The sequence below is a fragment of the Clarias gariepinus genome, chromosome 7 (genome assembly GCF_024256425.1).
Source record: "Clarias gariepinus isolate MV-2021 ecotype Netherlands chromosome 7, CGAR_prim_01v2, whole genome shotgun sequence".
Classification (NCBI taxonomy): Eukaryota; Metazoa; Chordata; class Actinopteri; order Siluriformes; family Clariidae; genus Clarias; species Clarias gariepinus.
In genome coordinates, this window is record NC_071106.1 from 11,191,205 (window position 1) to 11,219,121 (window position 27,917).

The 27,917-nt window shown below is 36.9% G+C and overlaps 2 protein-coding genes across 2 annotated transcripts; both read right to left on the reverse strand.

Moving 5' to 3' along the window:
- Window positions 1-729: 729 nt before the first annotated feature.
- On the reverse strand, window positions 730-7,123 carry LOC128528365 (cilia- and flagella-associated protein 45-like). The gene is made up of 12 exons (XM_053501186.1): window positions 7,024-7,123; window positions 4,929-5,048; window positions 4,666-4,793; window positions 4,413-4,557; window positions 3,837-4,007; window positions 3,563-3,741; window positions 3,342-3,471; window positions 2,856-3,002; window positions 2,453-2,566; window positions 2,081-2,274; window positions 1,256-1,480; window positions 730-848 (listed from the first exon to the last, which is right to left on the reverse strand). The coding sequence occupies exons 1-12, from the start codon at window positions 7,024-7,026 to the stop codon at window positions 773-775; spliced, it is 1,632 nt and encodes a 543-aa protein (XP_053357161.1). The 5' UTR covers window positions 7,027-7,123; the 3' UTR covers window positions 730-772.
- A 2,068-nt stretch (window positions 7,124-9,191) lies between these two features.
- On the reverse strand, window positions 9,192-26,029 carry trpc6b (transient receptor potential cation channel, subfamily C, member 6b). Its single transcript, XM_053500382.1, has 12 exons — window positions 25,917-26,029; window positions 21,260-22,025; window positions 17,847-18,029; window positions 17,539-17,703; window positions 16,155-16,371; window positions 14,530-14,757; window positions 12,895-13,159; window positions 11,672-11,867; window positions 10,793-10,996; window positions 10,315-10,371; window positions 9,488-9,563; window positions 9,192-9,328 (listed from the first exon to the last, which is right to left on the reverse strand). Exons 1-12 carry the CDS (start codon window positions 26,024-26,026, stop codon window positions 9,195-9,197), a joined length of 2,601 nt encoding a protein of 866 aa, XP_053356357.1. The 5' UTR covers window positions 26,027-26,029; the 3' UTR covers window positions 9,192-9,194.
- Window positions 26,030-27,917: the final 1,888 nt, after the last annotated feature.

Below are 27,917 nucleotides of genomic sequence, written 5' to 3' on the forward strand. Positions count from 1 at the left end.
TGCTGGTTTATGGTGGTTCATTAATGTCCATCAGTGCTTAAGTGGTTTGCATCAGGACAGAAAAATCCTTTAAGTTGATCAGCAAAACCTTCATCCAGTCTCCACTTGCTTATACCGCACTGCAGCTACTTACATCTTTTCATGAGAGAGAGAGATCATAAACAACTTGAACCGGACAATTAAAAAACTGAGTCTCCCGCTACTGTATTCCATGCACCTCAAGTTTAATGCAAAAGCAAAGAGTAATTATTTAAGCTAGTGTAGCTTTACTGTCAGCACTATGCAGTCTGAGCATTTATCATCAAGGTGTTTCCATGTACAGAACTGCTGCTCTATCTGTCTGTCTGTCTGTCTGTCTGTCTTCCATTCCCTTCCAACTCCAGAGATCTGCAAGATATAATACTCAAACCAACCAGACACCAACTACAAATGTTGCAGGTCACACTTTCTTATTTTATTTTTGATGTGAACATTACATGAAGCTCTTGAACTGCTGCATTGTTTTATGCACATGTTTGCTAGCTGGAAATTTGCATGAATATACAGATGTTACACCTGTAAGTGGAAAGTACAAATAATTGATCAAAATCAGATGAGCAGAGAAAACAAAGATTGGTGGCACATGTGAGGGTCAATGGATAAGGTTTTACATGATAAAAAATCAACTCTATTGTTTATAAATAATGGTAACACACTGCTTGCGCAACTGTTTTTTTTTTTTTTATTGGATTACAGAGGGTTTCATTGATGTGAATCTGTGATCATTTCTTTTTCAGCGGACCAGGGTGGGCAAGTTAAGAATCTTCCGCTCTACTTCACTGCAATATTTCTCTGGAAGTCCTGCATCCCTGGAAAAAAGATAAAAAAGACAAATAAATATATGAAAAAAATATATATAATCATTATTATTTATATGTAATGTTTGATCATTAGAAAACTCAAAAGAGATGTTATTTTCCTCATATTCCTAACGATTCTCATGGGAAAACTCTAACAGGAAGCAAGGCCAAGCATTCCAACCTTCCTTCATACATTCCATGCTATATATTTTACAGAAGCCAATTCAATTCCTTGATCCGAATCCACAGCTGGGTTGTTAAGCAGGCTGATGTATTTCCAGCTGTTGCATAAGCAGATGTGTAAGCTAAAGCAAATTTAGAGCTTTACAAGCTGTAAGCAGCAGATAGAAGCAGACAATGTACCGTTTTCTTACTGCACACTATTAAAAAAAGAAATGAATGTGTATAAGACTCACTTCAGCTCCCTAAGTTTCTTCTCTTTAATCTCGTCTAGGCGTGCTCTGCGGATACGCGCTTCTTCATCCAACTTCTCTCCTTCGCGGAACATCTCTTTCCTCCGGGCGATGGCCTGAGCCTCTCTCTCCCGAACCTGCTGCCGAACCCCGTCGGCGTGGCGCAGGACCTGCTGCCGATGCTGTTCCTCTTTCTCCTTCTCCCGTTTGATGAGCTCCTGCTGAACCCTGAAAATGCAGGAAAAAAAAAAGAAAATTCCCACTCTGCACAAGACAGATTTATTTATTTAGTCATATAGTTCATTAATTCATTCATTAGTTTATAAGTTCATTTAAACTTTCATGAACACTACCCAAGCTGGTTGCTTTTTTTTGCCATAAATCTGCACTGCTATTGAGGTTATTTTTAGGGGTAGCAGGAAAATCCAAATGTCAAAATAAGGCTGAGGGGTCCCTCTTCCTTAGTACATCACAGAATCCTCATTTAAATACTCTAAAATTAGGATTTCGAGTTTTTTAGAGGTCCTCTTTGTAAACATATTCGTACCAGCCTTTTTTCAGGAACTGGATATGATACAGTGGAGCTTATTGAAACAGGAGTCTCAATCCATCTAGAAACCTCTGTAGTCCATCTAGGGACTGTGGAGGACTAATGTATTTATTCAAATTTTAATATGAGAATATGAGTTCTTCTGGTAGCTTTGTAACACTCACTGCTTTCTATTTTTACTGAGACAGTAAAAGTGATTAAATCCCATTTGAAATTTAAGTCTCTAATCTTGATCAAATGAAGAAATGAGGTCATTCAGGCATATAGTTGCAGTTCACCTTAGCACCCTCTCGAACTCGGCTCTCTCTCGTCCAGCTTGAAAAGACAGCATGCGGTCTTTATGGGTGATCTGCTCTAGACGTTCAGCCTTCAATCTCTCCTCCTCCTCCAGCTTCTTCTTAATCTGCTCTTTCTCTTTCTTCCTCCATTCCCTTTCAGCAGCCTCCTGGTTCCTTCGAGCCCTAAGCGCATCCTAGGTGATAAAACAAATATAAACACTTTTGTAAGTCGTTCTGGATAAGAGCGTCTGCCTACTGCCTAAATGTAGATGTAAAATGTATACTGTTTAGAAAAATGTAAACACTACAGAAGTAGTGCTCTAATTTAACACACATCTTTAAATGCCAGAGAGTGAGATAGTCCTGTTGTACCTGTTCAGCTCTATGGTCTCTGTCTCTTTCCTGGAGAGCTCTCAGTCGAGCCACTTCTTTCTCCTTCTCTTTCTTTAGTCGACTCTGTTCAGCCTCATACTCTGCCTCTCGCTCCTGCAACAAAACCCACCATAAATCCACATTTCCACAAATCTGATCTTTTATACTCTCTTTGTATATTTGACTTATTTGACAATACTCAGATTATTATTATCTTTGGCCAATTCATGGGACATTTTATAATGATTATAATAAGGGAACATTTGTGAGGTCTAACACACTAAATGTCTTAGTCGTGTATATTACATTTCTTTGTCTTTTTTACTACATGTGAAGAACCTTCTGCATCCTTTTATTACAAGGAAACATCCATGCCGCCGAAATATGACGATGTCTAGCTCACCAGTTTTTTCCGCGAATATTCCAGAGCATGAAGGTCAGCCTGCCTCTCCTCTTCTTTCTTGCGCTCTTTGGCAATCAGATTTTCCTCATTGATTTTCATAATTTCCATCTGAATTCGTTTTTGCTCCTCTTTCTTCTTTTCCATAGCCTAGAACCAAAAGTAAAAACCAAGCACAAAATTGTGAGAAAATAGCTGTTGCTACATACACACTGACACTGAACTGGACAGAAAGAATTATAACCAGGGAGACATGTCAAGAGGTAACAAGGTAGTAAGTTTGAGTTTCAATCAATAGGGCGAATTAAAACTGAATCACTATCCTATATTAATATCTTGGTTAGTTTACAGTTTATGTGGGGTTGCTTCGTCTTTTCAGTAATACTTTTGATATCCACTAAGTTCAGAGTGTTGTTTTTTAGTTGTTTTTTTTTAACATTTTATCATGAAATATTTTGGGCTACAGAAGCTTCTGATCTCATACTGTACCTCCAACTCCTCCATCTGCAACCTCTCCAGCTTCTCCAGCATCTGCTGTGCTTCTTGTTCTTTTAGCATCTCCTGCAGCATGCGCTCCTCCTGACGATCCTCGATCTGCTTCAGGATGCACGTTTTCCCTCTGCAGAACACACACATCCACAAAATGCTCACTGATCTAAACAAGCACTGAGATATTAAAGAAGTTAAAGTGACATGTTAAAAGCTCTTACTGAAGCCTCTGATTTTTGCGTAGCTCGTCGATCTGTTCCTGAACCTCAAGGGCCCGCCGACGGTCCACCTCCATCATGGCATCCAGCCTACGATCCTCCTCCTGCAACTCGGACAGAATCTGCTTCTTCTCCTCGATCTGAGTGTCCCTCACCGCATGACACTGCACCCCCAGAATCAGCTGTGGAGTTAACACATTGAAGAGCATGTATGATCACTCACCAGAGAAAAAAGACATGCACGATTAAAGAGTGAGAACTAAAGAGTGTGTCAGACCTCGTTAAGCTTCTTGACTTCATCTTCCTGCTCCATTCTCAGGGTGTTTGCCCTCTCCAGTAAGTACTGAGCACGCTCACTAGCTGCAGTTTCTAAATCACTCAGGGCTTGGTTCTTTTGTCGGGACAAGTCCGCTTGCTGCATGTGCACTTTCCTTTCCTCAGCTGCATCCTAATACAGAGTTTTGATACTAAAGCTGGACAGTAAAAGCGATCTTTGTCTTTTTTTAATATTATGACAATCAAAATTTAAGTCAATGTCCAAACATGGCTTGTATAAAATACAACAGGCATTCGAGTCAGACCAAGACTTTTGGTGAAATTTACAGTAAATGAAGATGTGAATAAAATTGATGTTAGACTCTTTGCCGCAATAAAACATTTAAATGGTGCAAACTTTCTACCTTGAGGTTATTCAAGCACTATTGTATCTTTAAGTGCATTAGTGTAATGGGGATTATATAGAGAACTAGGTAAAGGTAATGCATTTTATTATTCTGCACAATCAAAAATCCTGCTTTGACTTGAATGCCCGTCATATTATAGCTTTTAGTTCAAACAGTAGCTTTCTCCTCACCATGGCCTGTTCACGAGCCTTGTGTTGAATCTCCATTGCTGCTTCCTTCTCCTCTTTAGTGAGCACGTGAGACTTACCCATGATGCGCTCGATTTCAGCTGGACAGATGATGACAGACTGTCCAGACGGGTCCTTACTGGGTATTCTAGGTCAACAGAATAAGGCACATTCCATATCAGACAGTTCATATGAGGGGAACAAATAGCATTGTTTTTCACCGAGGTGTACCACTCATGTGTTAAGTAGTACATACCTAAGGTGCCTGATGAGGTCCTTGGTAATTATAGGGACTGTCTCCGGGTTTTGTTTCTTGGTGGCCGGAGCAGAAAGAGACTGAGTTTTGGAGCCACCTTTTGCAAGGCTTTTGACTTCACATGTAGACTGAAAAATGAAACATACATGAATAAAGAAATCTAGCCATTAACATGCCTAAATTATGTACTGTATCTGCAACCCACTAATTATTGATCTTGCTTTTGTTTTTGGGAATGTAAATCAATTTTTTTTCCCCCATACCTGTTTAACATTCCCAAAAAGACTTTCATCCACTTGGGAAGTGGGGGCGAGTGTCCGGTAGCGGCGTGTGTGAGCACTGTTACTGGACAGCCGTGCAGATGATGATGTCCGACTCTGAGCCTAAAAAGACCATCAAAATAATATCACATGACAGATTTAAACATGGAAAAGGTGTGTTACAGATTTGTGGGAGATCAGTAAACAATATTGATATTATACAATTGGCAAAGAAAAAAAATTATATAATTAATTTTTACATTATGTTAAAGAAAAAATATTTGCATGCCTGTAAAGCAAGCAAGATAGTATGTGCATTCAGTTATCAGATGAAAAAAATCTAATGTAGGTTGCTGGGTTTTGCATGAAATTCTTTTTTAAAAAAAGAGCAAAAAAAATTATCCGGCACTTCCGTATCTATATCTATTTCTTGTTCTTTTTCTGTGTCGTTTAACATTTACCAGTATTAATATACTGTAATAGGTTACATTACTGCCAACTGTAGGTATCATTCTTCCTCATCTTCCGGCTCCTTAAAGCTGATGTTAAATTCCAGCCTACCTTAAAAAAGTCTAATGCATCATTCCCTGATCTTGTCTTGTCTTGTCTTGTTCTGTGTCTTCAACTCTTCATATGCTTTATCCGTTACTTCCACACACACTTTTTCTTTTCAACATGTTTCCTCTCAGTACCTTAGCACTGATCCTTTAGTTGGAGTTCTGTAAGTTGCATCACTGCCTCCTATAGATCTCACTCTCCTCAGTTTCCCTGCCCTTTAAAGCTGACTTTCCAGTCTTCCTCAAAAAAAGGAAAAAACAAAGCAAACAAAAAAACATGAAATGCTTCCTTCCCTGATCACTGACTTGTGGTCACGGCTCAATGGCTCTTCTGCATGTACTGTACTTCCGGCACAAGAGCAGTACATGCTCAACAGTCCCGTTGGGTGGTTACCTACTGTAAGATGAAGGTTGATGTTTCCAATTCTTAGACTGCTAATTAATACTTCTGCTTTTTTTTATTTCCCCCTTCCCTATCACATCTACTATTCTGGCTGTACATACAAATGATTGTAAGTGCTGTTGACTCTACAAATCACTGTATTTCAGGGACAAATCTGTTCAGCGACTCTAGTGCCATCATTAATGTATACAGCTCAACAACACATACTCTCTTGCTACTCTCTAATTTGTAACTAGGTACTATATATTTACAATTTATGTTACAATATAGGCATTTCCGAAAATAAGTAATCTATATTGAGATATTTGGTATATATTTATATGGAGGAGTGATTATACACCTTATACAATATGTGACCATACCCAACTGCTCTCTCTCTCTCTCTCTCTCTCTCTTTTTCTGTCCAGCTACCCATGGCGCTCCTGAGCTGCCATGGATGCAAACCCCCCTGCCCTCTGGACCTATCTGAATCATCCTGGTGCCCCACTTCTGGTTAAAGACCCCGTGTGTCCTGCTTGGTGTAGTGACTGACAACGATTCCATATTACCATAAAGACAGTCTGACTGGCCTCGGCTGATGCAGACAACTTGTGTCTAAAGGCTTGTGACTGCAGTCACCCAATTGATCAGGACTGAAATTGCTACAAACAGGTTTGTACCTGAGTCTACAATAAGGAAAGTCAACTCCATATAAACTTAAATACATCTATGTAATCAAACACATAGTATGACTGCTGAGCTCTGCTATCTGATATCACCCAAATGAGAACAGTTAAGTTCCCTGTTGAGTCCAGTTCCTCTCAAGGTTTCTTATTTGCCACCTCAGGGGTTTTTCACTTGCCACCGTCGCTCTCGGCTTGCTTATCAAGGACAATTTGATATTTATGATTTATACATATTTTCTCACACGTTTCATGATGATTTCACTGATTTACAATGACCATTGATAAAAGCGCTATATTGAATCAAATATATTTATTTGTAATATGATTCATATGACAACTGATTAAACCTCCCACCTCTTGGTAAACATGTTGGATAAGATACATTCTCTATAATCCACAACTTGTTTTATATAAATGTATATTAGATTAATTCATGTGTATATTTTTACATTTAAAGCATTAAAAGAACTCACCATATTCCTTTGCAGAGTTCAGCAAGCACTAAAGAAAACACGCATTATATGAGAATAAACAAATGAGAATCACACAGACAACCAGACCTACAGATGTACTGCAGCAGCTAGCATTAGCAATGCTTAAGGGGTTTGTTATGATGTTACTATGGAAACTGTAACCAGGGTTTCAGAGCGGAATGAACCCGCATGCGCATTAATACCTCCACGGATAAGTAGTGTACACACATAACGTTTCCCCCCAAATGGCAGTTTTACTACATTTATTTATTTTTAATTATTATTATAACTATTATTATTATTACACAAAATTTCACCCAACTCTCATCTCACCTCTGGGCGGTTTATTTATTTATATTTTTTTTATTCAACTCTACTTTCTATCACTAATCTCACATAATGACAACCCGGAAGTTAAGCAGTACTTCTTGCTCGCGCATTGTTTGCAGATCTACGTTCTGTGTAAACGCGTCACATAATACCTGACTACTTTCGCACACATTTGCTTTTATATAAGCCATACACTGCGTTCCATCTCATATTGTATTTTACATAAACAGTACTCCTTATTCCATGTTTTTTCCCTGCACCCCCTTAAATTCCCTTAAAAATTTCTTCCCATTAGGAGTGCAACGTCGGTAACGTAAACGTCACTTCCTTTGTGCGTTACCCTGGCAACATGCACATCTCACTTACCTGTTGCTGGAAATTTCGCATTGCTAAAATTAATTGAAATAAACTGAGACATTACAAAACGTATACTAATTACATAAAAAATCTGATTTGATTATTTATTAATATGTTCTGTGTAATTTCTAATATATTAATATTATGCAGAAAATGTTAAAAGCATTAATAATAATAGTAAATGGGTGCAATGACTAATGAGTAATTTTGCTTGTCAAGTGATGATCCATTGTTTCTGTACACTGTTTATAGTTCACTTTGATATGAGCAGTTTTGCTTCCTAATGTTTGGAATCTTCGAACACAGTTTGACGGCAGATCAATCCCTGCTATCCATTATCACCAGAATAAGGATGATTTCGTTGTTGAGTCTGGTTCCTCCAAATGCAGTAAAAGTCCAAATACTCAAAAAAAAAAAAAAAATCAGGCCAGTGCTATGATCAATGTTTCTTCGATTGTCCATTCACGCCCCTGCTATTTGTTCACATTAGAGTTTGCTAATTTAAGTCTCTAGCTAGGTGGATTTGGGGATCTAAGGACCCAGGTTCAAGCCAGGCCTTTAATGGTTGCCACATCCCATACTACCCAGCCACTGCCTGCAGTGCTGAAATGGAGGGGTTGCATCAGGAAGGGCATCTGGTGTGAAACCTGTGCTGAGTTGCTTACTCTGTAGTTCAGTTATTTACTCTGTTTATCTGCTAGAAAAAAAATAGCCTAAAATTCCCACATACTGTAAATATAGGCTACAGATATTCACAGACACAGATACATAGCTATGCATTAACTGCATAAAGACTGCAAATATCAATTACTTTCAGTAATTACAAATATTAATTACAACTTGTGGAAGAATGTATTGGTTATATAAAAAAGATTAAATCTGTGTCCATATTGTAACGTATATTTGGTAATGTTAAAAAATGTCATAGAGACTTTTAAGGAATCTTAGTCTGGACTGTCTTTTACATTTTACATGTATTAGGTTCATAAGACCATATATCTTTTTTAGTATAGCACATTATTACTAATATTAGAATTCTAGCATGGAAGTTCCTAACTAATGTGTTACTATGCCACCTGGCTCAACTTGTTGTTGTATACTATGCGTTTCACACCTGGACATTACAATGTTATTCGTTTCCAGGCGTTTCACACCTGGACATTATGAATTTTAATAGATCCAAGTTCAATGACAGCTGCAAGTATAAAGTAACATTGTAGTCATTTTAACGTTGTGTCATGTCCTGTATGTCTTCCCCAAGATTTAAGAAAGTCAGACTTGTGTAAAATTTAACCAACAAAAATGTGATCATCTTTCTTAAAAAAGTAATTTATTTTAGTACTTGAGATTGCAGAAATGTTTCAGATCCTTTTTAAACACATGATACAGTATATATTGTACCAGCCATTTCACAACTCGGTTTTAAGGACTTCAGTTGAAGCAGTCCCTAAAACCAGTGTTTCAGAAGTTGGAGCTGTGTATGACTAGTGGTTGTGCTGTCTGCTAAGTGTTTCTGCCAGTGTCCTGATCATCTCCGCCAATTCTTCTGTCTCACTGGACTTCTCCAAGAGCTCATAGCGCAAACTTGAGATGTCCTGCTTTATCTCCTTTAACTCCCCTGAAGAGAGAGAGAGAGGGAGAGAGAGACAGAAACTGTTATTACACATGCATCATATTTTATGAAAGATCTGTATAAACCTTTTAAAAAATATAATAAGCAAATCTGTATAATAATGTATTCAGAAATAATAATAATAATAATAATAATATACTGTACCTTCATTAACCTCATCACTCTCTTTGTCCATTTGTGCTTTTATGATATATCTTTTAATTAATCGTTTCATTATCCTCTGTCAGGAAACAATGTGCATTCAATATCAAAGAATTACAGTGACAAAGGTAAAATGACTACGTTTTAACAAACCTGGTGTATTCAATCCTTTTAATCAAACAGTCTTTCCCTAGCTCCAGAGCTTTCCATAATGGTTAATGAAGATGAATAAATAAATATAAAGAATAAATAAATGTAGAACCTAAATAAAAGGTTAGGAATTTAACTTTTAACTGTAATAGAACTTATAGACTACAAGCTCAAAAATTTAATAAGTTATTTATACCACATGTCACAGGTCATGGGGCCCTGGAGCCTATGCCAAGAAACCTAGAGTACAAAGCAGTATTGACCCTTTATCATCACAGGCCATCACAGGGCACTTGTACACACACTCAGGGCAATTAACTGCATGGATTTGGACTATGGGAGGAAAAATAAACTCCACCCACACATGACCGGAGACTCGACCCTCAACAAAGGCAACAATGCTAACCATAAAGCCACTAAGATAAAAACAAATTCTTTTACTTATTTATTTATGTACTCTTTGTATTAAATATGTCTTCATTATTTGTTTCCACTGTGAACAAGCCAATTTAATTAGGGAACTTTTACTACTTTTTAGTTGTTTTTTTTTCTTTCAAAAAGCCTTAGAGTTTATATCATAGTGCTACATATAATCAAATAAGGGGTTTAAAATGTATCACTTGAGTGATTTTTAATTGTATGTGAAAAAAAGTCATGGTGTAATAGTGTCAGCATTTTACCCGATAACGGCTTGATTGAGGTGATCCTGCGTAATTAGATTCTTTTTGTTCACCCAGCTGAAACAATAAATAATATCTTTTCATTATTCCTGAAAGAAACTGTGCCATGTTTCTGATCTCAGGCTACAGAATATTTGATTGTGTCTAATTGTTTGCACTTAAGCTTTTAAGTACTGCACTTAAGACTGGCTTCCCACATCACAGAGCTAATTTCTGTACAGTGTTTACAGTGTAGTGTAATTACAACCAGACTTTTAATATACTCCGGTCTCTGCATATAAGTATACATATAAATATACATATATTGTAAGTACGTAACCAAATTGTTTAGATAATAGTGTAAACCCTCTGTCACTATAACATCTGACTGCTACAATAACTGTGGTCAAAGTAAGAATCTAATCCTGATTTCATGCAAGTATATCTTATTGTAACAAATCATATTCTCTTTCATATTTCGTTCATCATCTGCTCTTACTTCATTGAGCTCGGTGTCCTCCTTCAGGCTGTCTTTTTGTCTGTGCAGAGGTGTTGGAAGTAGCTGCTTGATTTTATGAGTCAGGCTGAGGACAGACTTAGGGCTTGGAATTAAGTTAAAAGGCACAGACAAAGTTCCACCTTCCTCAAAGTAGGAGAACCACAGCTTAGCCCGGGCAAACTTCCACTCCACATCTGCGTCATCCTGTCAGAAGAGAAGAGAATCATAAAGGAAGTGTGGCCAACAACATTCTTCCTTGATGTTAAAACAATGAGAGTAATAGCAACCAGCAGAGTGACGTGAATAGGTTTAATAAAATAACTTGATCAGTTTCTCTACATGGCGTTCTAATGCTATATTAGAACAAGGGGTATTCATGTCAAACCTGGACTTTTAACAGAACACAGTTATGACAGTAAAAACTACTTTCATATCTTTAGACTTATCCTAGTGTTTCAAGGTAGCTTGAATCAAGGTAGAAAGTTCTCACAGTATGGTCTGACAGCTTCATGTCTGAAACCCCGGCCTCTCAGGAACTCATATAATGACTTCTGTAAATGTCAATCAATTTTATGTCTTCATCCATGAAAATATTCATCACAAGTCCCGGTTTGACTTAAAGACTACATGTTACAAATCTCTACAATGAAAGACTGATCAAACTCATCTACATTTTACATATTCACGTATTCATATATCCAAATATTACTCACGTTTACTCAAAGTGATTTAAAAATTGGACAAAATCTGGCATAAAAGTAATTAATGGCGTACAACCAGGATATATATAACGCTTACAATAAACAGGATATTTAAATTCTGTGTGTGTGTGTGTGTGTGTGCATATGTGTGTGTGTGGGGGGGGGGGGTCCAGATTACCTCAATTTCCTGAAACGAGCTGTTGATCATAGCGATGAGCATGTTGAGGAGGACGATAACCATGATAACATTGTAAACTCCATAAAGGACATAGCCAATATTTTCGATGAATTTATGTCCATTATTAATGACAACAGATTTGACCTCGGAAAGTCCAAAAATAGCCCAGAACAAGGTTTTAAAGCTTTCTTCAACTCTAGGAAGAGAAAGTAAAAAAAAAAAAAAAGGGATTCCATCAAAGAAAGAATTTTAGTCTATCTCTCTCAAATGCACATTGACAAAGCACATTGATAATTCAATCTGTAAGCTTATAAATGAATAAGCTTATTTTTAATTTACACTGTAACCCTTATTAATTTGCATTTATTTGAATTATGATAAATATACATATTCCTCAGAACAGCATTTACTGTAAGTAAGTGAGAGATTTTGGTACATAATTGAAATTAATTACAAAATTACATATATTGGATATAAACAAATCTTATCCAAGAGTCTATTAGTCATTTTTATAAACTGTACAGTGTGCTATTGTTTATGATTATCCAGGGTATGACTAAATTCTTATGACCAGTTTGCATAAATTGTCAAATTTATGCCAACTGCCAACACCCACATGCAGTATGTCCTTAAATGTTAGTGCCAAAGGCTTTTAATCCATGTGCCAATCTAAAACCAAGACATTTTCAAATGAATGTCTAAAAACATTTAGCAAATTTATTTTTTCAGTAATTAAATGAACAGATTAAATCCCCGGCATTGTCATAATGTTATAGCTATAGTCTAGAATCACGCACATTATAAATTATGATGTAGTAAGGTGATGCTGAATTGCTGGATTCCCTACGTATACACGTGTGTCTGTATATAAATTTACAATGATTGTTGTATTTATAATACCATAACCACAAAGGCAATTTTTTAAATTAATGTAAAGCTTGTGTGTGCGTGTCCATGTGCATTTTCTTCATTAAATTTTGTCTAAAAAATAATATAATGTAAAAAAATATTGAATCCAATCAAATTTAATCATGTTTTAAATTGATGATGCACTGAGATGGTTCTAATGGTCATTTGTAATGAGATTATTCTGAAGGCAAATATTATAACCGTGAATGTGTATGATCAGTCACTGTAAATGAATACAAGATTCTTGTTAAGTTGATAGACCTGACTGATTCTTATGGTTAACATTGCATGCCTGCGGTTACGTCTGCACTCACGTTGTGAAGGCATTGTTTTGCTTTGCTCCGAGGTAGTACGAGTAGAGGTTGAACATCCCAATCATAAAGGCTACAAACACCATAATGAAGATCACCATAAACTTAAAAATGTCTTTGACCGTTCTGCCCAGGGAGATTTGCAGGGGGCCGAAGCTTTCATTGGCTGGCAGGATGTAGGCAATCCGCGAGAAGCTCAGCACTACAGCAATGGCATACAGACCCTCTGAGATCAGCTGGGGGTCTGATGGCACCCAATGGATTCGTGCTACATAAAAAAATAATTTAAAAAAGTCAAATGCTATTTGTGCAGAACTGTAAAATGTATAAATTGCAAATAAGGAGCGACCTTACATAAGCCTTGTAATCTTTAAGGTGACTAATTTTGAGAAGATGAAGGACAACAGAAATATTTTAGAATCATCAAAAATGCAGTGTTAACATTCTAATTTGAATCAAGTTCTTTATTTTCAATCCAGAAAATTATTAATGTAAAAATAATTTAACATACAGTAATTAAATAAATGTATAGAAAAAGGTTCAGCACTGCCATATATTTCTAGTAGTGCTCCTTAAAAGCCCTTGTTCAGGGGGGTATTAATTAATAGATTAATTTATTTTTATTGCACTGCACCTAAAAATAGACTTGGTTTAAAAATAATCAAAAATAAAAATAATCAAAATGAACTACAATATACATCATTTAGCTATACCATTAAAACCATTACCATTAAAACCACCTAGGTTTAAGGTTCTCCTTGTTACACCAAAAGTTTAGGGCACTACTCTACAAGTTGTAAGGTGGGGCTTTCATGGATCAGACTTGTTTGTCCAGTACATTAGTGATGGGAAGTTTGAATCATTTTAGTGACTCATTCATCAAAATGAACAAATCTTTTTTTGAGCCATTTAGTTAATTTCGTTCTTTTAATCAGAAATAAAATAAAATGTTACATTTTTTATAAACAGACCTCCAACACGTCTGTCTACACAAATTTTGGCTCTAGTTCCAGTAATGAAAATATTACAATGCAGCTAAAGACATATTATGATAAACAGAATGAGCAGCTCACCTCTCATATCTTCTTGTCCGGGTCGTTCGTTCTTTTGAATCTACTGTACTGTATAGTGTCTATGGGAGTCACGTGACAAAAGAACGAACGATTCGGACCAAAAAACTCAAAGGTAACTACTCATTTTTGGTTTTGCGATCCTTTGCACACGCGCGCCCAGTAGAAAATAAACGAATTACTCTCCGAGACTACTCGTTCTTCTAAGCCACGTTAAAGATCGGACCAGATAGGACAGCCTTTGGTCCCCATGGACATAAATGAGCTTTGCGTGCCCATGATCCAGTTACTGGTATACAGTATAACCGATATGTTATTCAATTTACCTTGCGGTGATGATATGGTTATGGTTGATCAGGAAACTCACTTCTGTCCATCGGTTGTATTTTATTGTTGCGTTTTGGAACGTTTTTAAAAAAAATTTATAGTAAAAGTATTTGGTTTGTGATACTTGGCCCTGTTTGGCAGGAGTTCTGGGAAGTCCCTTGTAGACTTCAATTATTAAGTTATTAATTTTAGTTTACAGTATATTCATATTTAAATATTGAACATTTATAGTCAAACTAACCTAAGCGATAATACTCAATCTCGTAGGGCAGTGTTATGTTAGACAGGTCCGTGTAGTGCTCATCAACATAACTCTGTGCAGTGTAAGCATGCCAGAAAGCCATGAATCTTGCTATGAATGAAGACACAAATATGGCCAGCATCCCAAAGTCCAACAGGTTCCAGGGTTCCAACAGATATTCCCGAGGGCCTTGAGACCAGATCTCTTTGCATTCAGCCCAAATCATTCCTTTAAAATAAACACAAGGCACATTCAACTCAAATGATATCTAATACTCGCATGTATAATGTTAGGAAAACAGACAAGATAATAAATTTTAAAAAGGCCTAGGAACAAATTGTACTCTAATTTAGAAAATTAGTACAAAGCACAGAAAACTCAAAAATGAATTATCACACAGCATTATTTTAGAACAGACTCTTAATCTTTTTTGTCTTGTAGAATTATGAGTAACAATACTGTAATTCAAACACCTCTAATGTAAAACGTAAAACTAATGCGTCACCGCTGTCCTTACTACATCTAATAAGAAGCGCTTTTAAGCCAGGCTATAAATGTGGGTTGCTGATATAACCCAAATCAAATAACAAGGTTATATAGCCTGTCTCTGCATGTTCTTTAACGTTCTTGACCATTAGACATGTTATGTAAACCCTGCAGTGTGTAAAAAGTGGCCTATGACTGTGGACAGAAAGGTTATAAAGAAATACTGTAGGTAAAGGTAGGCTGGTGAGGTGGGCTTTGTGAATAGAATGTGTGGTGAAGTGTTGGAGATTCATTAGAGTTCAAGTCGTAAAAGTGTCTTTTATCCAAAAAATGACAGGGCTATTTGCTGCAGTTATGTGTTGGATCTCTCTTTAAAATAAAAAATCTATTAAATTAATCTAAAATTGCAACTGTTACCATTTTATAGTTAACCGGTTAGCCATGGGGCTAGTTTTAGGGAAAAAATAGGGTTAAATTAGTTCTAATTTTGTGCTAAATACACCCAACCATATAAAGAATCCAACATGAGTGTTGGAATGCATTTTTGCACGGCCCCAATCCATCGCAGATTACACACACTCAAACACTACGGGCAATTTGGAAAGCCAATGAGCATAATCTGTATGAATTTGGACTGTGGGAGGAAACCGGAGTACCCGGAGTAAATGCTTTATCCTGGTCACGGTGGAGGTGTGACCAGAGAACATAGAAATACACCTTGGATGGGATAGCAGTCCATCTCAGTGCACTATGAACATCCACTTTCACACTTTGAGCAATTTATTAGAATGTTTTTGTATGGTAGCAAGAAACCAGAAAACACAGAGAAAGCACACATGTACATACACAGAATATGTAACACTAAGTACAGAAAGTACAGTAATCTGGGCTTAGGATCTCAGTTGTCTCCCCAGTACCAATACTTTTGTGTAACATACTGTACATGTTTGTTCCTATATATGGTTCTGTTATCATAACTAGGCATAATTTTTTAAACTCTAGTTCTGGCTGTTTTAGTTGTAGTACATACATTTATATAACTCACCGGGCCTAACTAAACACACAGATAACAATGATAACAATATGATTACTCATGACTATTTCTTTACCATAAAATAAATTAAAAGATCATATCCTACCTATGACCCAGGAAATGATCAGCATCTCCATCCAGGTGAAAGGGGTGGTTTTCATGCGGAACAGCTGTGTAGGATGGTCATGGATGGTCATGTTTGGAAGGAGACTTGTCCCCTCAAACCGATCTGCTGCATTCATAATCAGGAGACCAAGGAAGATGGTGAACGAAGCTGCATGGGCCACAAACTTGAGAAAGGGACCACGGATGATCTTTCCCAACTGCAAAGTAGATAATACGTGGAAAGAATAGTTCATATAAAAACAAACTTGCATAATTTATTCTAATGCATTATTGAAGTTGCTTGCTTGATAAAGCCTATTTGTCATATAATCAGAACACCACTTTGCTATTGTCCTTGCTTCAGCTTGTAGTGTAAAAAGTTACCTTTTCAGGCAGATAAAATTATTGGTCTGCATCAAATAAAGAAAATAGGTAAGGAGAATGTAAAGTTCTGGAATTTGTTTAAGAACTCTTTAACACATACTCAAAAACCTAGAAGAATAGTGCTAAAATGTTAACTTTATTTAAAAAAAAAATGTGCTGGGGGGAAATATGAATGGAGCTGACTTAAACACTAGGTGAATTTGCATCGTTAAAATAACAACAGTAGAAATTAGTAGAAAGCATGTTCATTAGTGAAAGCAAGATAATTTCCATAAAGCAGAAAAAAACATTTCAGTTAGCAAGGGAGCATAAAGATTGGACTTTGGAGCAATAGACAAAGGTCATGTGGTCTGATACAGTATGTCCAGATTGACCATACTGAGATGCGATGGTTACATGGGTCCATTGTATGATCTGGGGTTGCTCAGTAACGTTATGTGGCAAAACAAAAATGAAGTCAGCTGATGACCTGAATGTACCGAATGACCAGGTTATCACATCAGTGGAGTTTTTCTTCCCTGATGACACAGGGATATACCAGGACTTGAGAAAGAAATTGTGAAAGAGTGGTTCATGAGTGAGAGTGTTTATATTGAACATAACCAAGGTTATGGATGGCCATAGGCATAAGCTAATATGGGCTCTACAGGAAACAATCATAACCATGGCAATATTCAATATACGACAATGATTGATTTACAATAATAAAAGCAATGAGGGAAATATTGCTTTTATACAACGGTTTTACCAAAACAAGATTAATATTAAGTAACTGACATTTTTAGACACGCTATGGCTTATGTAGTGTTTATTTAAAATGAGTCTTTTGATCTAAAATTAAAAGTTTCTTTATGTATATCTGTCCTTAAATTTCTATCAAAAGTGTATGAATAAATGAATAATGCTGGAACATTCTTTAAAAGCTGATTGAGGCATTTTAGGACAACAATGTCGTTACTTTTTCGAAAACCTAATGTCGAACAAGCGTTCTGTAGGCCGACCTTGCTTGAGGGCGCTATCCAGTAGAGCAGAGCCAGGATTGGCAGACCGACGGCCACCCCGAACACCACTAGCAACTTCACAGCGGTAGTCTGCTGCCGGAGCCCAGACAGATTTTCATACCAAATGGAGAGGAGCTGCTGCTGACAGTTTGGATGAGCAACAAACTGCGTGGGAGGCATCGAAACATTTAACAATGCATCAGGCAATCAGTTTATTATCTACATCTCAACTGCAGCACTGACGAATGTCACAAAAGTAATCCTAATTAAGACTTTTTTTTGTCCTTGTAAAGAATAAAAGATTTTACCTTTTTAAGCTCATACTTGATGGCCAGTTTTAGGCGAATGAGACTCGGTCTGCCTGTTTTGTCACTGCCATTTAACTCAGTGTCCCCATTCAAGATGGCTTCCACCTCCTCTGTGTTCCGGCACAAGTCCAACAGTCCAACCACAAAGTCCTTGCATTGCATAGACAGCTTCTTGTAATCATTCTGTAAATGAAAATCAGATGAAACATCATTATAGTAAAACATGCCTGTAATTGACACATTAAATTGATGCTGTTTATGAATCTCATATAGTAACAGGTTTTTTATAAATCAAGTGCATTTTCACACACAGTGACTAAGTAATTAAGGTGTCATGGAGTGCATTTGGAAATGTTAGTCATGATTGTTCGGCATCATGTGCTTTCAGCTGTATTGGAAATGAAAGACTGTACCACCCACACTTGGTTAAAGTACAAGTAAGGGCTGAGGACATTCACATCAATCCACACTCCGCACCACACATGATTTAAGCCTGTTTTACTGAATACTTTCTCCTGCATGACAGTGAGTAGTAAACGGCTGATATAACGAGTGATTTGTGGAATTTTTTTAATTTTATGATTTTATAGACATTTATACATTACTCATTTTGTCATTTATAAAAAATCCAGCATGAATAAGATACCGCATCACATGCCTGGTAAATTAATTATAAGATTATTTTTACGTATGGACATAGACAAAATCTAGCTTCATGTATATCCAAGTATGGATTTTGATGTACAGTAGATAAATAAATAAATCCATGAGATGACATGAGAAAAAAAAAGTCAAAGCAACTCATTTATATTAAATGGAACCTAACTCAGAAGCACAGATGCCAGGAAACATTGAATATTTAAACAGACAAAAATATAAAAGATAGAAAATATACTAACTAAATTGTTATAACTATTTTGTTATGGTTGGATGATGGATCTCTGTGCAAGGGGCAGGAATGCACCCTGAATTGAAATGAGGAGAACTTACAAAACTGTTTGTAGATTGTCAGGAATGAGTGGATTTCAAGAACCCTGGTGCTGCACCATAGCAATGCTCTGAACTAAAATAAAATGATTCAGTTGGAAACATTTAATTATACTGTAGCTCATTAAGTAATTGCATACTAGTACTCAACAAGCAGAACATAATGCCAACAGAAAAAAAACACGGTTGCCTACTGTATGTTGCCAACAAGTCTAATTCTTCTATAAATTAATTTGCAATGCTTCAAAATCTAACATGGGGAAAAAGCTTAAATATTGTAGACAGGAGGAAGTTGCTAACATGGCTCTCCACCAAATGTAAATGCTAATGGAAATCACATTGATTGAAGCCAGATTATTATAATTTGTCATTTTTAGCCTTTTTGGTTAGAGAAATTTCTGCCTCAGTTTTTATCAATATATAAAGTGTAGCACAAATAATAATAATGCTCTTGACACTATTTTCAGGATGCTTATACTGACATAACTATAGAATTATCTTCTTGGCACACACACACACACACATGGTCATTCACACACTAAGTGCCAATTAGCCTAACCTGTATGTCTTTGGACTGCGGGAGGAAACCAGGGTACCCACAGGAAACCCACCAAGCATGGAAAGACCCGAGGCGGCAATCGAACTCCGAAACAGGAGGTGCAAGGCAACAGTGCTAAGCACTAAGCCACCGTGCCACCCGCTACAGAATTAATTAGTGCTCATTTGGCCACCGAGTGGCGCAGTGGCTCGCCCTATCATCTGGAGATTGCTGGTTCTATTCTCGTGTGATGCTGTAACCTCTCGCAGCCGGAGGTCTGGGAAGATCTGATTGGCCGAGCTCTCTCAGAGGGGAGGTATGAGAGGGACTTCGTGATCCCATATTGATCACGGCTCTACAGCGAATCAGGGGCGCCAGTGAGCTCAGCAAGCGGAAGAAGCGGATAGCGCTGTGATCCGAGTGTGTTATGCTGTGCGTGAGCAGTTTGAAAAGATGCTGTCGGCTGGCGTCACGTGGTTCGGAGGAAACACGTGATAATCTTTGGCCCTCCCGACTGAGTGGTAGTAGTAGCCTAATGTGGGAGCCCCCTAGTGACGGGGAGGAATTGGACCCCCCCCCCCCCACACACACAAAAAAAAGAGATACACAAAAAAAAAACTATCTAACAAATGAGACCAGAGAAGAGAACAAAAAGGCTGACAGACCAGGAGATGTATATTAAGATTGAAGGATGCACAAAAGAACCTCAACCAACTATTAAGAACATGTACTGTATGCTCATAAAGAAATGTCCATGGCAAATGACCTAAAGAATTTTTAAAGGCAATTTGAAGCTGCAATTTTAATAATTATAGTTTAATTAATTAATTGTTACAATATTGTTTTATTATGCATAATAGGAAAGCAAATATACCAGATGGTAAGCTAACTTTTCTTTAGGAAACTTTTTCATGTATCTAAAGAGACACACACACACTATTAAATCATTTCCTTTGTATACTTTGATATATGCAGGACGTTTTTTAGTTTTACTATTATAATGTAGTATAGTAAGTATTACATGTTTATGAAGAATACCATAAAATTAATTTTAAAAAACACAAAGACTGTTTTATTGATTTTGTGTTCACAAGTAGGTCAGAGAGATGTTTGGTTGGATTATTTCTATCTCATTTTAATATTGTTTTGATCTGGCTTTAACAGAAGGAATGGTTGTAATTATAAAGTGTTGTCAGTTGAATACTGTTATTTATTTTGTCAATGCTAATATGTACAATTTTTCTATATACGGTATGGTACTACTGTACATACACTACCAGTCAAAGGTCTGGACATGTAACACATGTTAAATAACATCATCTTTTGCTTTAAACACTCTTGACATTTTCTCCGTCAACCTTATGAGGTCATCATCTGGAATGGTTTTCCAAAAGTCTTCAGAGGTCCCAAAGGTGTTGAGTATTTGTTAGCTGCTTTTTTACTTTGGACAATCTAAAATATAAAAAACATATTCTGGGTTGTTTAACCCTTTTTTTTTTTTTACTACATAATTTCATATGAGTTCTTTCATAGTTTGGATGTCTTCGGCGTTAATGTACAATGTTGAAAATGACAAAAATTAAAGAAAAAACACTGAAGGAGAAGATGTGTCCAAACTTTTGCCTGATAGTGTATATGCGGCAATCCTTAAAGCAAGACAAATTTTTCTTAGCTAAGGCAAAAAAGGAAACCTTGACTGTGATGAGACTGTAAATTTGACCATGTTTGGATCAATTTCAAAATATCTTTGATCATTAACACCCCAACCTTGACATATACGTAATTCCTATTGGAATCTCAGATGGATATAGTATTACTTTGTCAAGATTGGTTCCCACAGTCGTAATTACTGAGACCTGAGCACTGATTGAGCTTAGAAGGTCCTTACCTTGAACTCCTTCTCTATGTTGGCTAGCACAGCCAGCTCATTGCTCAGCTCCAGAGCAGTCAGCACAGGGTCTTCACTTGAGAGCGAGAGGTAAGCCGGGCTGGCCAGCCCCTTATAAGCATTGATACGGGACCGAGAGTGACTGAAGGAGTCATGCCTCTGGTGGTAGATGCAGGTGTTACATTTACAGAAGTAGTCATGTGGCCGCTCAATGCGAGCTCCCTTTAGTAACAGGATGTGTACAATTTCATACTCATGGCAGTGGGAAGCCAAGATGATGGGTGTAATGTCTTGTGAAAAACGCATGCCGTCATCATCGTAGGCAAAGAAGTCATCATTTATTTCAGCTTGCAGGGTGCTGTTGGTTAGCTTTGATGTGTCTGCAAAGGCCTGGTGAGCCAATATGGCCTCCACTATTCGGATGTAGCCTTTGCTGATGGCCAGAAGCAGAGCATCGCCGATCCTGGCCAGGTTATCTTTCTTCAGCAGCAGTTCTATCACCTCCAAGTGCTCATTGGCCACCGCCAGCTGTAGTGCATTCTGTCCCATATAGTCCACACAGTTGATATTAAGTTCAGGCAGTTCTTCCAACATTTTACGGACAACAGGGATGTTTCCATACTCAGCTGCCTCCAGGAATAGCTCTTCGGCAAGTGACAGGCTGTTGCAGTGGGCACTAAACATATATGCCGGGCGGCGCATAGCCAAGCGACGACTCTTCGCCAACATCTGGCTCTGGGTAATTTTTCTGTCAGCATTGGTCCTCCTATAAGAGGGGAAATGTTCAATTATACCAAAGTATTTTAGCAAATGTGACAGTCACTAAGCCAATTAATGACTGCAAAAGCTTTGCATTTGAAAAAGGTCAGGTGGCCCCAAGACGCTTTAATTTAGTTCATTTAGATATTTTTGGAGAAAGAATGTCCTTTATCTCCACAATCAAAAGGATCAGCTATGGATAAACGGGCATTTTGCTTAAATCTTTCTTTTTCATACAAATACCAATAGCAATAAAACAAGTACTAAAGTGCACACTTTTTTCTCCTTTTGGCAGAGAGATGTTCACCAAGAGTGCCACAGGAGACACAGCATGGCGAGGGACAGTGACTCAAAGTGCACAGATTTCAGAGACTGTCAGTGCAAAATGGAAACGCTCCTGCTGCCTGAGTCACAGCTAATAAACTGCCCTAAGCCCAATTAATGACAAAAAAAGTTGGGTCCAACTGATGGATCAAAAGCTTGTCATTTTCTGTATCTTTGTCTCAGCGGGATTCTCTGTGGGTGGTTGATTCGATAAACATTTCATATGAACTGTGCTTTGAGATCTTGGCACGCCCACCTTTAATTAGTAACCGTGCTGTTGTAAATAATTCTTGTCCTCCTGAAATATGAAATGATAAAGAAAATATCAAAGCATTTCAAGGATAAAGAATTATACATTCTGGTTTTAGGAGAAGCACTTGCGTCAACGAGATGATTTATGAATGTGTGGTTACTTACTGTAAGTAAAATTAAAATAACTAGAGTGCTAATATGATCTGACATAATGAGTTAGTGGTAGTAATTACATTTGGATAGAAATTGTAAAGCTGTGATTGATGCTGTGCTTGTACTCTAATGCACTTTTCAAAAGTAATCTACTTGAAATAAATTGTTCTTGTTAATGAAAAAAGATTAAAAATAAAATCAAATATGAACAAGGGTTCATGGCGTGTCTTTCTAACCTGATCCATGCAGTATTACAGTTTTAAAGTTGAAGCCCTTTTGTAATTTGGTTTGCCCTAGGATTGAACTTACAAACCCTTATCATCAGTGACACATGTTAAAATACTGTTAAGTATAGTTTCATTCAGCCATCACATGCGCAAATTAAATCAGCTTAATTAAATCAATGATAGTACATTTTCAGGTCACTACATACCCCAGCAAATAAATCAATCCATGAAATGTCAATCTATAACGAGGTGGTGATGTTAACCAAATCCAACTTGAACCTTAATGTATTCATGTAAATATAAATTGAAGGAAATATTATGTGATTATAGCTAATGTATCAATAAGACACACACACATGCCGTGCTTACTATCGATTTTCTTGCAGTCAGCCAACAAAGCAATTAGCCCTAGGTCAATGACCTCAAATTGATTTTCATTTCTATAATTAATAAACATAACTTTTTATCTTGTGCACTGGCAGAAAAAGCATGCATTATGGGTAAAAAATTTTTTCACCAAGGCATTTCTGTACCTTAATAAGGACTCTTTACATTTATGTTCTTATTATATGCAAAGATATCGACCCTTCAGTACCACTTCAGCATTAGATTTTTTAAGTTTATTTTTCAAGTCATGAAAATGGATATTAACAAATAATGCAGAATAACAGGATGAGGTTATGAGCGTAAAAAACTCCCCTTTGGTTTCTTTATATAATTCCCTGCTATATTAATGCACATATCAGCATTTAACTAGTGCTTGGCTAAAGCACGGATGTATGGCGTTCTTTTAGGGACTATCTGACTATTTTGATTCATACACAATTAAATTCCATACAAACTTAAATAATTCTTTTGATTGTGTAAAGCTGCTTTGGGACAATGCCAATTGTTAAAAGCGCTATACAAATAAAATTGAATTAAATTGAATTAAATTCTTTAAGTGTTGCACCATTCAAATGTTTTGACACGAGAACCCATGGCTAAAAACGCTTGCAGCCTTAAGAAAACCACTTATTAGTGACATTGATCTGAACATAACGCTTCAATTTACTAGAATGGACTATGGAGCATTGGAAAAAGGTCATTTGAGTCAAAAGGTCATGATGAGTCCAGATTTGGGCACATCAGGGTAAGAAGAGAGGCGGATGCAGTGCACCAATCATATCTAGAGCCTGTAGGGGCATGTGTTATAAACCGGGGTGGCTTGTTCAGGTGAAGGTTCAGAAACATTATGTGCTCAAACAAATTTCAAATAAAATCAGGTAATATCCTTCATGACCAAGTTTATCCATCAATGGATTTTTTGCTTTACTGATGCCAAGGGCACATTGCAAAATGTCAATGTGAGGATTTGTTACATTCGGAGTGGTTCAAGGAGCATGTGACATAATTTTCACAAATGGATTGGCTACCACAAAGTCCAGACATTGACTCAATTGAGAATCTTTGGGATGAGCTGGAGAGGACTTCGCTCCAACTCTCCCATCATCCATACAAGATCTTGGAGAGAAATTAATGCAACTCTGACATTTACAGGAATAAATACTGAAAAATTGCATGCGCTTATAGAAACAATGCCATAGCAGTAATTAATGTCCAAAAAAATATTAGCATGTGCGACTTTTTTTTTTTCTTTTGTATGGGCAGTGTATATTTCTTTTAAGAAAAAAAAACTACATGATGTAGAACCCTACAACCTAAGTGCCTTTATCAAAGAGTGCTTAAAGTAGACCCCCTTCAGAAAACTGGAAACTATGCAAAGAGCAATGTGTTAAAAACACATCTATGTGTTCATTGCATAAAAGAGTAGGAACCTTTCCCAGGGAACTTGGAGCACAGAGTAGGGTACACCCTGGATGGGGATTCCAGACTCAATCTAGAGGTGCAGGGTGTCAAATCTAACCACTAAGCCTCTGTGCCTCCAATGGAATGTGTTACATAGTTTAAAATAACTTGTGATCCAATTCTTTGGTTAATTCTTATTTTTAAAAAAACAAGTGACACATAATTGAGGCAGGATGTCACCGAAGGTATCTAGTTAGACAGAAGTTTCTATATGTAGCTACATTCAGCGACATCACTGGGTACTGGTACAGTGTATATTTAAAGAAACTTCACTTTAATTCCTTATTGGATTAATTCTAGATTATTAAGTAACATTACTACATTATATTCCGAGAAACCTCACTTTAATTCCTTATTGGATTAATTCTAGATTATTAATTGACATTACTACATTATATTCAGAGAAACTTCACTTTAATCCCTTATTGGTTTAATTCTAGATTATTAATTGACATTACTACATTATATTTAGGGAAACCTCACTTTAATCTCTTATTGGATTAATTATAGATTATTAATTGACATTACTACATTATATTCAGGGAAACCTCACTTTAATCTCTTATTGGATTAATTATAGATTATTAATTGACATTACTACATTATATTTAGGGAAACCTTACTTTAATCTCTTATTGGATTAATTATAGATTATTAATTGACATTACTACATTATATTTAGGGAAACCTTACTTTAATCTCTTATTGGATTAATTATAGATTATTAATTGACATTACTACATTATATTTAGGGAAACCTCACTTTAATCTCTTATTGGATTAATTATAGATTATTAATTGACATTACTACATTATATTTAGGGAAACCTCACTTTAATCCCTTATTGGGTTTGTTTGCGCATTATTAGATAAATAAATACTAATAATAAAAAGTTCAGAATTGGTGTGTGAACTGTTTATAATCGTGTTCACTTGTTATTCAATGTTATGAATTAAACTGAATTTTCATGGAGATCAATGTTTTAATGTGTCACGTTTTGTATGAACACATTTTGGCGCGTGTTCTAATTGGCGCGTGTTCTAATTAACATGAGAAAAAGAAACGAATCCAAGTGAGTGCGGATGTAACTCACCTTAAGTAAGAAGATCTTTGTCGAAAAATTGCGAGTCCTTCCTCACACAGATCATTCCGGGATGAACTTTGTTCTGGAGGTAAGCCCTCGGAGCACATCGGTCTCCTCATGACTTCAGACTCACCTGGAACAGCAGCCCGTCTGCGGCAGAACAGCCCTCATGCTTCATTCACGGTTTTTCTCACTGAATTCTCACGACTTTCATCCTGAAACCGAGTCAAATGAGATCGCTCTCCCAGCGCGTGCATAGAAAAAAGACATGCAACACCCGCGCGCACCACGCAGCGCGCACGCAGTACATCACGCATCACACACGCGGTGTGAACTGTACACAATGAAACTCTTTTAGCATTGCAATCATTAACCATTGAGTTCTCTGTGTAGATATAATAAAGAATCCATTCATAAATACAGTACACCGATCAGCCATAACATTATGACCGCCTGCCTACTGAGTACTGTACGTAGGTCCCCCCTTTGCCACCAAACCAGTGATGACACTGTGTGATCTTTCTATTGGAACCAGCATTAACTTCTTCATTAATCTAAGCTCCACCTCATCTTCTACATCTTCTATTTTCACTTCCCAGGTGCATCAGTGAGCCTTGACCGCCCATGACCCTGTCGCCAGTTCACTGGTTTTCCTTCCTTGGATTGCTTTCGGTATGTCCTGACCACTGCACATCAGAGACATCTTACAAGACCTAAAAGGCCAAAGCCTAAAAGATGGTCCTAGTGACAAAATACCCAAGAAAATTCTTAAAATTATAAAATTTTCTTAGAATTTTCCCTTAAATTTAGGACTAAATCTTAGTAAAGATAAAAATGATTCACGAAACATACAAGGTAAAAATAGTTAAGAGTAGAGAGGAGGACTTTTAAGAGGCTTAAGAGTTTCTATAGCAGAGGACAAAATGGCAGAAAGGTGAAATATTCTTCAAACACTGAACATAAAGCTAAACATAAACATTTCTCTTCTGTCCAATTTGGTTTTCTTGTTCCTTTACTTCCTTCCATCTCTCTTGGATTGTTGGCTACATACCATCCAAAAGTGCAACTTAAATAAACTGTCCTTCAATCATGTAAATTGGTAAAAGCTGAGCCATTTTGCTTCCATCAATTTAAAATGGATTAAAGTAATAAAATCATTATGGTAAATAAATGTAAGAACTTAAATATAGTAACTACTGCGTGGAGATTGGACACATTTTCAACATTTGGCTGTTTAAATTAACTTAAAGATATTTCGCCTATAACAGAACCTTGCCATAAAGTAGCCTATAGTTATGATTATTTAATTTCTTCATATACAACCATTATGATTTCACTGTCTGTTCTATTATCATATATACTATTTTCACAAAGAGCGCATTTTAAGACCTTTACAGAGGTCAGAGGTTATTTTTTATCAACCAATCACAGTCCTTGAATTGCTGCATCATCCCTAGCAACGAGGTAAACCTCGCCTCCTCACTAAGATAAAAGTTTTTTTACTCAGAGTTGCTGTGAGAAGTCACTTATAAATCACTTATAGTCTAGGACTTCCAGCTAGGACTTTTTAATATAAGATAGGAGCTCTCTGAGAGAATTCTAAGAAGCTTTGTGAATACAGGCCCAGGTCTTGTGGGATGTTCCTGATCTGCAGTGGTCAGGACATACCAAAAGCAACCCAAGGTAGGAAACCCAGTGACCTGGCGACAAGGTTATGGTGGCCAAGGCTCACTGAAGCGGACCTTCTAAATATTAGGCAAGTTGCTATGGCTGTTCATAGGACATTTGCACACCCATTCCCACTTGGGGACAATTGAGCATAAGCAGTCCACCTACATGCATGTTTTCAGACGGAGGACGTATACCTGAAGACCAGGAAGAAATCCCCACAAATCTACTAGCCATAAAATGTGGGCCACATAAATGTATAAATTAACTGTGTTAGCTGTGGTGGTATTTTGTTTACATGTTCACTTGTTCAACTGTCTACCTTTTGGTTGGACCTAGTGT